The 13,693-nt window shown below is 36.6% G+C and overlaps 1 protein-coding gene across 1 annotated transcript in view; it reads left to right on the top strand.

The window, feature by feature from the left end:
- Positions 1-13,693, top strand: part of NELL1 (neural EGFL like 1) — a 956,032-nt gene that overhangs the window by 229,610 nt on the left and 712,729 nt on the right. Inside the window, exon 6 of the mRNA XM_026454011.1 lies at positions 245-341. Coding sequence (XP_026309796.1) covers positions 245-341 — 97 coding nt within the window. The remainder of the gene's footprint in view (positions 1-244; positions 342-13,693) is intronic.

Below are 13,693 nucleotides of genomic sequence, written 5' to 3'. Positions count from 1 at the left end.
TGGACACTCAAATATGTCACCTTCTTCCTCCCTCCCCTGCCAGAAGGGAGACAAAAACAGGAGGGGCCCAGATGATGTGTCCAAGTGTTAGATCTCTGCATTCGTGTTATCTGTCATTTAAAGTGTGCCACATATTTCTTCTCTTCATACAGCAGCTAATGGCATGCGTACTTCAAACAGCATATGTACCTTTTGGTTCTGCTTTGAGCCTCTCTGTTAGTAACTGTGTTCTTTGTCTTTACAGGATTTATGAGCGTGTGATAGACCCTCCAGATACCAACCTTCCCCCAGGAATCAATTTATGGCTTGGCCAGCGCAACCAAAAGCATGGCTTATTCAAAGTAAGCACTAACGTTCTTTTTTATTGAAGTATATATATAGGCAATGCTCAATTTTCCGTGTTATTGGAGATGTGTTTATAATTACATTAGTGGGAAGGGCATGATATAATAACTACTAATGTTTATTGAACACTTACTTTGTGACACATGCTTTTCTATGTGCTTGATGTGAATAAACTGGTTTACTTGTCTTAATAATTTATGAAGTAGGTACTTTGAAACCAGGCAGAGTGTTAAGTGACTTGCCCAAGGTTATCCAGTTCACTCTGCTGCCAGGTATGAATGATCCAGAATGCAAATGATCCTCAAAATGTTGACCTCCCAATTCTGAAAGGATTTAGGATAACCTTCAAACTGGTTTCCCTTCTCAGATTATAAGTTAATTCAGTTTAGAGTAGATGTCGAGATATGAAAACTAAATCTCTGCTTCCTTGAGCTTTGGTTTAATTGCGTTACTGGAAACAGAAAACCAAATACTGCATGTTCTCACTTTTAAGTGGGAGCTAAACATTGAATACACACGGACACAAAGATGGGAACAATAGACACTGTGGACTACTAGAGGTGGGAGGGAGAGAGGGCGCCATGGGTTGAAAAACTATCTGTTGGGTACCATGCTCACTACCTGAGTGACTGGACCATCCATGCCCTAAACCTCATCATGCAATATACCCATGTAATAAACCTGCATGTGTACCTCCTACATCCAAAAATTTTAAAAAAATAACTGCATTATTATACTTCACAAAAACATGAGGATACAGTGATAAAATAAATTGAAAAACTTAAAAATACCGTGAAATTTTAAGACAGTCTTGTTCTTTAAAAGAATGACACACTTTTGCTTCTGGCAATATGGCAGACCAGATATTCTAAAAATCCTTCTGCTTCAAAATGTCTATAATGCTTGATAAAATATCCCAAAAACCTTTTAAAATTCAGCATTGTACTTATATGAAAGGAATTCCTTGGGGACCAAATATGTGGAGGGAAGAGAAAGCCAGAGGGGTATCAGTACCAGGAACTTAGAGCCTTAGATTCCTTCCTTTTAATTTTTAAAAAATTAAGGTGTAATTCCGCATGTTCTCACTCATAGGTGGGAGTTGAACAATGAGAACATGTGGACACAGGGCGGGGAACATCATATACCAGGGCGTGTCAGGGGTTGGGGGCTAGGGGAGGGATAGCATTAGGAGAAATACCTAATGTAAATGACGAGTTGATGGGTGCAGCAAACCAGCATGGCACATGTATACCTAGGTAACAAACCTGCATGTCATGCACATGTACCCTAGAACTTAAAGTATAATTAAAAAAATACAAAAAGAAATTAAGGTATAATTTATATATGAGAAAATTCATTCCATTTAATGTACAGTGTCACAAGTTTTGGAAAATCTACACTGTATTATAATCGTCATTATAATTGAGATAAAGAGCCATTTCTTTACCTGCAAAAATTTCCATCCCCCTTTGTATTCAACCCTTCTCTTTGCCTGAAGCCTTTAGCAACCACTGGTCTGTTTTCTGACCCTGTAGTTTAGCCTTTACCAGAATATTATATAAATGGAATCATTTGTGTGTGTGTGTGTATTTACATAAGTTTGTATGCTGAGATTCACCGAGTTGTTGTGTGTATCAGTGGTTCATTGTTTTCTATTGCCGAGTAGTATTCCAGTTCTGTTGTATGAATGTATCATTGTTTGTCCATTCTTCAGTTGATGGACATCTGGGTTATTTCCAGTTTGGAACAACTATGAATAGAGCCTCTATAAACATTTGCATACAGGTTTTTGTGTGAACAGAGGTTTTGATTTCACTTAGGTAAGTGTGTGGGTATGGAATTATTAGGTTGTATATAAAGGTATGTTTAAATTCACAGGCAACTGCTAAACCATTTTTCAAAGTAGCTGTGCCATTTTTGGCATTCCCACCAGCAATCTATGAAAATTTCAGTTAGAGCCTTAAATTTCAACCATCTTTGTAGGATGGGAGGAATTACTTAGATCCCATGCATGAATGAGTGTTGGAATGGAAATTTTTAAAGTCAGTCCACTATCTAGCAGAGGGAGGCAATCCAAAAACTATCCTGTCTACATCTCATCTCCAGGTAAGAAAAAATAATACTTCCCAAAGAACTAGTAAACCACAGCACTTGAAGGATTGCAGACTTGAAACCCAGATTTACTTTACCCATGAAACTCAATAAAGTATATTACAGTGGCCCTGGCGCTGGATTACGTACCTTGGGAGTCCTAATGAAGAAAATACAAATTATCTTTGGAGAAAGTCACTTTTGATGTACACCTCAAAGGATGCCCACAGATTAAGTCCATAAAATAGGAGCTCTAAAGCTATCATGAGTGACAGTGGAAAGAAACAAAAAAGTGCTCAGTTAGTCCTCAGAGGGCTACAGAAAATGAAATTAGCAGATAAGGAATGTTTTTCTTTTAAAAAGTTTTTTAAAAACTTCTGTTTAAAATATTTGAAGAATCAAAATAATAAAGAATGTATTATGACTAGAAACAATAAGTAGGCCCAGAGATAGTTGAACTAAAAAGCACTTCCAAAAATGAAAGATACAGTTGTTGGAAGTTAAAAAAAAAAAAACAAAACAACCAAAAACTTCACTGAACCTGCTAAACAGATTAGACACAGGTATGGAGAGCGTTTGTGAAATGGAAAATATTGTTAAAGTAATTAAACTAATAGTAGTACTTCAGAGATAAAGAGAAGAAAATAGGAAAGAGGTTAAAATATAGCAAAGATACATGTATATAAAAAAAGTTTACATATCTGTTTAGTATGTGTGTATATGTATGTGTATCTGTATAAAATGGCTATTCTGATGCCTCTGTGTTTTCTAAGTGGCTTCTTAGATAGCTTAGATAGATAGATAGCTTCTTAGATATGTATATTATTATATACATATATTTAAAAATTAGAGAAGATTATAAGGAATATATTATATCTATATATGCATATATATTTGAAAATTCCAAATAATAAACAGAGATAAAGGTTATGGGCACTATTAGAAGTATAATGGGTAAGAATTTTCTAAACGTGATAAGAGACATTAATTCTCATTACTGAAAGAACAATGAAATAAAAGTATATGTTGTTGATTGCTATCTAAGAAGCCACTTAGAAAACATAGAGGCATCAGAACAGCCATTTTACTTAGCTCAAAAGCCAATTTTATTCTGCTTTGACCTGGCTAAGCTGATACTTGCTGGGCTCTCTCCCAAGTCTGTGGTTAATTGGCATGCCAGCAGGTGGCAGGATGATCTGAGAGCCTCTTCACCTCTCTGGGGGTTGGCTGGCTGTTGATTCTTGTTCCTCAGTTGTCCTCCACATGGTCTCTCATCTCCAGTGGCCTAGCTCAGCTTATTTACATGTCAGCCCTGGGTTTCCAAGTATAGGAAGAGTGCAATCCCTAAAGTACTATGCTTTTCAAGGCTTTGTTTGCTTGATCACATTTACTAATGTTTTATTGCCCAAAGCAAGTCATATGGCCAAATCCAGAGTCAAAAGGTAAATAAATAGACTTCATCTCTTGAAGGGCTGCTCCATGATATCACATTGCAAGGATATGGATGCAAGGAGGGAAGAATTTTTTTGACCACATCAGTAACCTATTATACAAATCAAGATAAATAGACAGCCACACTTAGATATATTGGCAGAGTAGCAGAACTCCAAAGACACAGAGAAAATCTTAAAAGTAGCCAGTGGCAAAACACAAATTTTTCACAGAAGGATAACAAATTGAACAGCTGGCTTTTAACAGTAAAAGCAGAAGTCAAAAGACAGTAGAAAAAGTGTTTTCCAAGTTTTGAGAGAAAATAATGCTCAAATGTAGTAGCATATACCAAGCTTAATTGTCATTTGAGAATGAGTGTGACATAAAGACATTAGTAGAGAAATAAAACTCAGTTTATGACCAATAGATCTTCATTTTAAAAACTTCCTGGAAAGAAGACATATAGTGCAAGAAGAATTGGAGAGTAAATGCTTATTGACAGCATGCACAAATCTTAGTGAGTATTATTCTGAATGATTGCCATTATCATTGTTTGATTAAAATATGATAGTAACGCTTAATTTTAGAAAAATAAAATTAAAAATATTGACAGTGGAATCCTTCACCAGCAACCAGGATATCCAGGTTCTCTCTTCAAAATTGACTAGAAGGCTGGCGTGACTCATGGAGAGAGGGAAGAACAGTGTGGTGCGGCAGCCCACCTGAGAGCCACATGGGAAAGGGGAGCCCCCTCCCCCTCAGCCAAGGGAGGCAGATTTCCAGTAACTCCAGCCAGAGACTCAGGGACAGAATTCGGATCTCCCTGGGCCCAAGCCCCTAGGGGGAGAGGTGGCCACAGTCTCTGTGGACCAGCAGACTTAGCCTCTTCTCTTGGTAGTTCTGAAGAATCTGGGCAGCCTAGACGACTGGGTTTCCCCCCAGCAAAGCACACCCGCTCCACCAATAGACAAAAGTGCCTCATTAAACAGGTCCTGCTCCCTGTGCCACCTAACTGAGTGAGACCCTCCAACAGGGATTGTCAGACACCCTATACAAGAGCAATCCTACTGGCATCAGTTTGGTGTCCCTTGAGGCCAGAGGTCCCAGAAGGAGCAGGCATCCATCTTTGCTGTTCTCCAGCCTCCTTAAGTGACATCTCCAGGCATGCAGTGAATCAGAGGAGTAGGGCCTGAAGTGAATCCCCAGCAAACTGCAGCAGCCCTTCAGAAGAGGGACCTGACTGTTGAAAGAAAAACAAGCAGAAAATGACAAGAACAGCATCATAATCAACAACAAAAGGCCCCCACAAAAACCCCATCCAAGGGTCAGCAGTCTCAAAGACTGAAAACTAGACAAACTCACGAAGATGAGAAAGAATCAAATGAAAAAATGCTGAAAACCCAAAAGGCCAGAGTGCCTCTTCTCCAAATGATTTCAGTATCTCTCCATCAAGGGCACAGGTCTGGATGGAGGATCAGATGGACAAATTGACAGAAATAGGCTTCAGAAGGTGGGTAATAGCAAACTCCTCTTAGTTAAGGAGCATGTTCTAACCCAATGCAAGGAAGCTAAGAACCTTGATAAAAGGTTAAAGGAATTGCTAACTAGAATAACCAGCTTAGAGAGGAACATAAACAACCTGATGGAACTGAAAAACATGGCACAAGAACTTTGTGAAGCATACACAAGTATCAATCGCTGAATTGACCAAGCAGAAGAAAGGACATCAGAGTTTGAAGACCACCTTACTGAAATAAGACATACAGACAAGAATAAAGAAAAACGAAAAGGAATGAACAAAGCCTCCACAAAATATGGAACTTCATAAAAAGACCAAACCTACCATTGACTGGAGTACCAGAAGGAGACAGGGAGAATGGAAACGAGCTGGAAAACACACTTCAGGATATTATCCAGGAGAATGTCCCCAACCTAGCAAGACAGGCCAACATGCAAATTCAGGAAATACAAAGAACAGCATTCAGATACTCTATGAGAATATCAACCCCAAGACACATAATCATCAGCTTCATGAGGGTTGAAATGAAGGAAAAAAGTGTTAAGGGCAGCCAGAGAGAAAGACCAAGTCACGTACCAAGGGAAGCCCGTCAGACTAACAGTGGACCTCTCAGCAGAAACTCTATAAGCCAGAAGAGAATGGGGGCCAATATTCAACAATCTTAAAGAAAAGAACTTTCAACCCAGAATTTCATATCCAGCCAAAGTAAGCTTCATAAGCGAACGAGAAATAAAATCCTTTCCAGACAAGCAAATGCTGAGGAATTTCGTTACCACCAGGACTGCCCTGCAAGAGCTGCTGAAAGAAGCACTAAATATGGAAATGAAAAACCGGTACCAGCCACTGCAAAAACATACCAAAATATAAAGACCAATGACACTACAAATAAACTGCATCAACCAGTGTGTAAAATAACCAAATAACATCATGATGACAGGATCAAATTCACACATAACAATACTAACCTTAAATGTAAGTGGGCTAAGTGCCCCAATTAAAAGACACAGAATGGCAAATTTGGATAAGGACTCAAGACCCATCGGTGTGCTGTATTCAGGAGACCCATCTTATGTGCAAAGACACACACAGGCTCAAAATAAAGGGATGGAGGAAAATTTACCAAGCAAATGGAAGGCAAAAAAAACAAAACAAAACAAAACAAAACAAAAAAAAACAGGGGTTAGAATCCTAGTCTCTGACAAAACAAACTTTAAACCAACAAAGATAAAAAAAGAAGGGCATTACATAATGGTAAAGGGATCAATTCAACAAGAAGAGCTAAGTATCCTAAATATATATGCACCCAATACAGGAGCACCCAGATTCATAAAGCAAATTCTTAGAGACCTACAAAGAGGCTTAGACTCCTACACAGTAATAGTGGGAGACTTTAACACCCTGCTGTCAATATTAGACAGACCAATGAGACAGAAAATTAACAAGGCTATTCAGGACTTGAACTCTGCTTTGCATCAAGTGGACCTAGTAGACGTCTACAGAACTCTTCACCCCAAATCAACAGAATATACATTCTTCTCAGTGCCACATGACACTTATTCTAAAATCGACCACATAATTGGACATAAAACACTCCTCAGCAAATACAAAAGAACTGAAATCATAACAAACTGTCTCTCAGACCACGGTGCAATCAAATTAGAACTCAGGATTAAGAAACTCACTCAGAACCGCACAATTTCATGAAAACTTAACAATGTGCTCCTGAATGACTCCTGAGTAAATAATGAAATTAAGGCAGAAATCAAGAAGTTCTTTGAAACCAATGAGAACAAAGAGACAACTGCTAGAACTGATCATCAGAGAAATGCAAACCAAAACCACAACGAGATACCATCTCACACCAGTCAGAATGGTGATTATTAAAAAGCCAAGAAACAATAGATCCTATGTGGGGCTGTGGAGAAATAGGAGTGCTTTTACACTGTTGGTGGGAATGCAAATTGGTTCAACTATTGTGGAAGACAGTATGGTGATTCCTCAAGGGTCTATAACCTCTATAACCAGAAATACTATTTGACCCAGCAATCCCATTACTGAGTGTATACACGAAGGAATATGAATAATTCTATGAAGACACATGCGGCTGGGCACAGTGGCTCAGGCCAGGCATGGTGGCCCACACCTGTAATCCCAGCACTTTGGGAGGCCGAGGTGGGCGGATCACGAGGTCAGGAGTTCCAGACCAACCTGACCAATGTGGTGAAACCCCATCTCTACTAAAAATGCAAAACTTAGCCAGGCGTGGTGGCTTATCCCTGTAATCTCAGCTACTTAGGAGGTTGAGGCAGGAGAATCACTTGAACCCAGGAGGTGGAGGTTGTAGTGAGCTGAGATCGTGCCTCTGTATTCCAACCTAGGTGAAAGAGTGAGACTCCACTGCAAAAAAAAGGACACATGCACGTGTATGTTTATTGCAGCACTATTCACAATAGCAAAAACATGAAACCAACCCAAATGCCCATCAATGTTAGACTAGATAAAGAAAATGTGGTACATATACACCATGACATACTAGGCAACCATAAAAAGGAATGAGGTCATGTCCTTTGCAGGGACATGGGTGAAGCTGGAAGCCATCATCCTCAGCAAACTAACACAGGAACAGAAAACCAACACTACATGTTCTTACTCATAAGTGGGAGTTTAAGAACATGTGGATACAGAGAGGGGAACAACACACCCTGGGGGACTGTTGGGGGGTGAGGGGGGAGGGGAGGGAACTTAGAAGATGGATCAATAGGTGCAGCAAACCACCATGGCGTATGTATACCTATGTAACAAACCTGCACACTCTGCACATGTGTCCCGTGGTTTTTTTTTTTTTAAGAGGAAATAAAGAAAAAAATAATTAAAATTAAAATTACAAAAAATATTGACAGCAATAAAATGATAGTAGGGGTGATCTGATTTAAAGTGCTCTAAGGCCTTGTATTGGTCAGAAAAAGAATAGATAAACTGATTAACGTTAGACTTTAAGTCTGCATGTTGGAATTAAAACAACATCAAAATAATAGAAATCGTGTTTAACTCCCAAACTCTGAGATTTAAGTATAAGAGGAAAGGGGATTTTTTAAAAGCCTCATCAACCCAAAATAAGATAAGAAGAGAAATATTTAATGTAAGATACTAGATATAATTCCATTTCACAATTGTTATTATCATTTAAGTGATTTACACTTAGAATGAAAAATAAGAGTATTATATTGAATTCATAAAACCCAAAGCCTGTTGTATATTGCTTACAGTGAAACAACAAAAAAATAAGGACTCATAAATGTTGATAGAGAGGTAGTTAAAAAAAAAAAAAAAAAAAAAAAAAAGAAAAATAGCCCAAACTAAACATGAGAAGGCTGGAGAAACTGCTGATATCAAACTGCAAGGGCAAAAAGGTCACCACATAACAATAAGCTGTTTTAAAGATGTATGTACTGAATAACATAATCTCAAACTGTATGTTGTAGCCTGGTAGGATAGCAGGGATGGATGGCCTACTCGCTACAGTGTGCTGGGTCAACTGAATGTCCCCATGGGGAAAGCACTAATCTTGACCCTGTTTCACACAACTGATAATGCAAAATCAATTCCACGTGGGCTATAGATCAAAATCTAAAAGTTAAACTGACAAAGCTTATAAAAGATAACATAGGAGAATACTTTATGACCTTGATGTAGGAAAAAATGCTTTTTAAATAAGACATAAGAAATAATAGCTATAAAGGAAAAGACTGATCCATTGGAATATATTAAAATTTAGAACTTTTCTCATGAAAATAGATGACTAAGAGAGTAAAAAGGCATGTCAAGGAATAGGAGGAGCTATTCAAAGTAGTTGTGTCCCGCAAAGACCTTTTATGCAAACTGTATAAAGGACCCCTTTACATCAATAACAAAGAGTCTATCCAGTAAAAAAATTTGAGAATACTACCAGGCACTTCACAAAAGGGAATGTCCAAAAGGCTAGTAAACATAGGGGATGGTATCAATATGATTAGTCATCAGGGAAACTAAAGTGAAACTGAGATGCTACTGAATGTCCATCAGAATGGGTCAAATTAAAAACACAGACCATACCATGTATTTGCAAGGATGTGGAGCAACTGGAGCCTTCATTCACTGCTGGTGGGCATGAAATTGATTTAAGTACTAAGGAAACCTGTTTGTTAGTATAGTTAATAAAATGGACGTACGTTTATTTCCTATGACCAAGAAAGAATACTCTAGGTACCTAATGTCTAATAGAGATATACATTTGTATACATTAAAAGGCATGCACAGAATGTTTAAGATTTGCATAAATTTCACGGGGTGCATGTGAATGTTGTTATATGTATATAATGTATAGTGATCAAGTCAAGGTATTTAGGGTGTCCATTGCCTGAGTATAATACATTTTTTTCAGTATAGTCACCCTACTCTGCTATCAAACATTGAAATTATTTCTTCTATCTTACTGTATGTATGTGCCCTTTAACCAGCTTCTCTTCATCCTTCTCCATGTACCCCATTCACCCTTCCCAGTCTCTGTTATCTGTCTTTCCACTCTCTATCTTTCCACTCTCTGTGTATTCAAATTTTTTACCTCCCACGTATAAGTGAGAACTTGTGATACTTGCCTTTTTCATGCCTGAATTATTTCACTTCAGATAATGACCTCCAGTTTCATCCATGTTGCTGCAAATGACATGACTTCATTTTCTTTTTTTGGCCAAATAGTATTTCATTGTGTATATAGGCCATATTTTCTTTTTTTAATTCTATGATTTGGTGTTTATTTTTTATATTTTTGAAAAAATTTCAATAGATTTTGGGGAACAGGTGGTTTTTTCTTTCATGGATAAGTTCTTTAGTGGTGATTTCTGAGATTTTTGGTGCACCCATCACCCGAGCAGTGTACACAATACCCAACATGTAGTCTTTTACCCCTCACCCTCTCTCACCCTTTCCCCTAAGTCCCCAGAATCCATTGTCATTCTTATGCCTTTGTGCCCTCATAGCTTAGCTCCCACTTATGAGTGAGAACATACGATATTTGGTTTTCCATTCCTGAGTTACTTCACTTAAAATAATGGTCTCCAATTTCATTCAGGTTGCTGTGAATGCCATTATTTCATTTCCTTTTATGGCTGAGTGGTATTCCATCATATATATGCCACAATTTCTTTATTGATTCATTGGTTGGTGGATATTTAGGCTGGTTCCATGTGTTTGCAATTGTGAATTGTGCTGCTATAACTGTGTGTACAAGTGTCTTTTTCATATTATGACTTCTTTTTTTCTGGGTAGATACCCAGTAGTGGGGTTGCTGGATCAAATGGTATTTCCACTTTTCGTTCTTTAAGGAATCTCCATACTGTTTTCCATAGTGGTTTTAATAGTTTACGTTCACACCAGCAGTGTAAAAGTCTTCCCTTTTCACCACATCCATGCCAACATCTATTATTTTTTTATTTTTAAATTATGACCATTCTTGCAGAACTAAGGTGGTATGTCACTGGGGTTTTAATTTGCATTTCCATGATAATTAGTGATGTTGAACATTTTTTCATATGTTTGTTGACCACTTGTATATACCACATTTTCTTTATCATTGATGAACACTTAGGGTGATTCCATATTTTTGCTTTCACAAATGATATTCGCTTTCACAAATCTATAAATAAAACTAGGGAAGTCTCCTAGTTTTATTTATATATCTAAGTGGCAGTTGCACAAAGTGTTTACTTCGAGTTAATTCATCAATATGTACTTTTATGATTTGTGTAACTTTATGTTATTCTTTAATAAAAATGTTTACTAAACTATACATATATGCTTAGTAGGTAATTAGAGGGAAAATGGATAAATTTGCCATCATACTGAGTGATATTTAACATACTTCTTGCAGTAACTTATAGATAAAGCAAGCAGAAAAGTTAGTAAGCATATGGATTTAAACATACTTAAGTTTAATGGCTGCATATATACATATGTGTGTGTATACACACACACACACACACACACACACAACCAACAATGAACACACCTAGAACATGGAATCTTTGTGAAAATTAACTACATAAAAGACCATAAAAAGGAAGTCTCCACAAATTACAAAAAATTACAAAAAATGATACATAGACCATATTCTCTGATGACAATGCAGTTACGTTAGAAATAAATAGTGAAAAGATAACTAACCTCTCACCTTTGTATGTTTGGAAATATAAACAGTATCATTTTAAGTAATCAGTCTGGGGGAAAATAATAGTATAAGTTAATAACTAACTTAGAAAGATAATAAATATCACAATTTGTGAGATGCAGCTAAAGCAAATCTTAGCAGTATTTATATTTAAATGCCTGTATTAGAAAAGGTAGATATTTAATGAGTTAAACATCCAAATAGGAAAGTTAGAAAAAGAGCAATAGAATGTATACAAAGAAAGTAAAAGGAATGAAATAGTAAGAATGTAGAACAGAAATTCATAAAATAATGAGTAGGGTACAATAGGCAAGATCAAGAAAGCCAAAATTTGGTCATTTGAAAATACACTGGGAAGTTTGAATAAGAAGAAAATGAGAGAAGGCATAAATACGGTAGAAATAAAAAAGCATATAACAATAAATGCTGCAAAAATTAAAACAGTAACCATTTATTAATAACTTTATGCCAATAAAATGGAAAATTAGAGAAAAATGGACAATTTTTTAAAGCTACATGAATTACCAAAATGGACTTGAAATAAACAACTACAGTAGTCTTAGCTTCATTAAAGTAATTGAGTTTATGATTCAAAGTCTATTGTACCAGTTAGCTTTTGATAGACAACAAATCAAAACAAAGCTTAATGGCTTAAAACAACAGCCTTTATTTACCTCACAATTTTGTGGGTTAGAAATTTAAGCTGGGCTTACTTTGCTGGATTTTATTCTCAGTGGGTTCATTTGTGCATCTTTGATCAGCTCCTGGGGTTTCTGGGGCCTGGCCGTACTAGAATGACCTTAGCTGGTATGGCTTTTCTGTGCTTTATGTGGCCTCTCAATTTGCAGAAGTCTAGCCCAAACTAGTTTACATGATCATGTAACAAAGTTTCAAGAGTCAGAGCAGAAATGTGCATGGCCTTTTGAGGCCTAGGCCTGACACTTGCACTAGATAACTTAGATGCATTATATTGGCCAAAGCAAGTTACAAGGCCAGCTGGGATTCAAGTGTATTGGACATAGATTTGACTTTTTGATGGAATATGCTACAAATTCACATTGCACAGATGTGGACACAGTAAGGAGCAAAGCACTGGCACCATTCTTGCAGTCTACCATGTCCCTCCACCAAATAACCACGAGGCTCACACAGTTTTACAGGGTGTTCTAGGACACATCCAGGGAAATAATTCTAATCTTATATAAACTCTTCCAGAGAGGAGAATAAATGAGAATACAACTCATCTAATTGTATGAGGACAGTGTCACCTTGATTTGCAGACTAGACAAGGACTGTATGAGAAGGGAATTGCTTAAGCCAATTTACTTTTGAGCAGATTAGATTAAAAATTTTAAGCAAAATACTATTAGCAGACTGTTTATTAGCAGTGTGTATGTATGCATGTGTGACTGGATGTGTGAGAGAGAGCAAGTTGATTATTTCAATAGTGAAAATTTGTTTTTATCTTCAGAAAATTTCTTAATGAAATTCACTATGTTGAACAGACAAAAGGAGAAAAAAATCCAATGGCCTTCTCAAGAGGCAGAAAAAGCACAAGATTAAATTCAATACTGACTCATTAAAAATTCTTAGCAAACTAGAAATAGAAGGAAACTTCATTAAATTGATAAAAGTACATAAACATACATCAATATCATACTTATGGTTTAAATATTAAGAGAATTCCTGTTAAAATCAGGAACCACACAAGAATGATTATTATCAGTGTTTCTATTCAATATTGAAGTGGAGGTTCTTACCAGCAAAATATGTAAAAATCTTAAGGAGTATAAAGAAAAATGTAGTTATTAACACATTATGTAGTTGCCTATGTAGAAAAAATTGATCACCAAATTATTAGAGCTAGCAAGAGTTCAGAAAGAGTGCTAAACATAAAGCCAAAGATAAGATCAATTGCATTGCTGAACAAAAGCAACACAGTAGCAGCTGCAACAGCAACAATAACAAAAATTATAATTAAATAGATTTTATTTATAATATCAAAAGGTGAATAAAATGCTTAAGAACAAATCAAATAAAATATGTACATGACACCTATAAAGAAAATTATAAAATTTTATTAAAAACCACTAAAGAAGACCTAA

This window comes from Piliocolobus tephrosceles, chromosome 13 (assembly GCF_002776525.5).
Source record: "Piliocolobus tephrosceles isolate RC106 chromosome 13, ASM277652v3, whole genome shotgun sequence".
NCBI classification, from domain to species: domain Eukaryota; kingdom Metazoa; phylum Chordata; class Mammalia; order Primates; family Cercopithecidae; genus Piliocolobus; species Piliocolobus tephrosceles.
The sequence above is the reverse complement of the archived record's forward strand: the minus strand, read 5'-3'. Positions and strand labels throughout refer to the sequence as shown.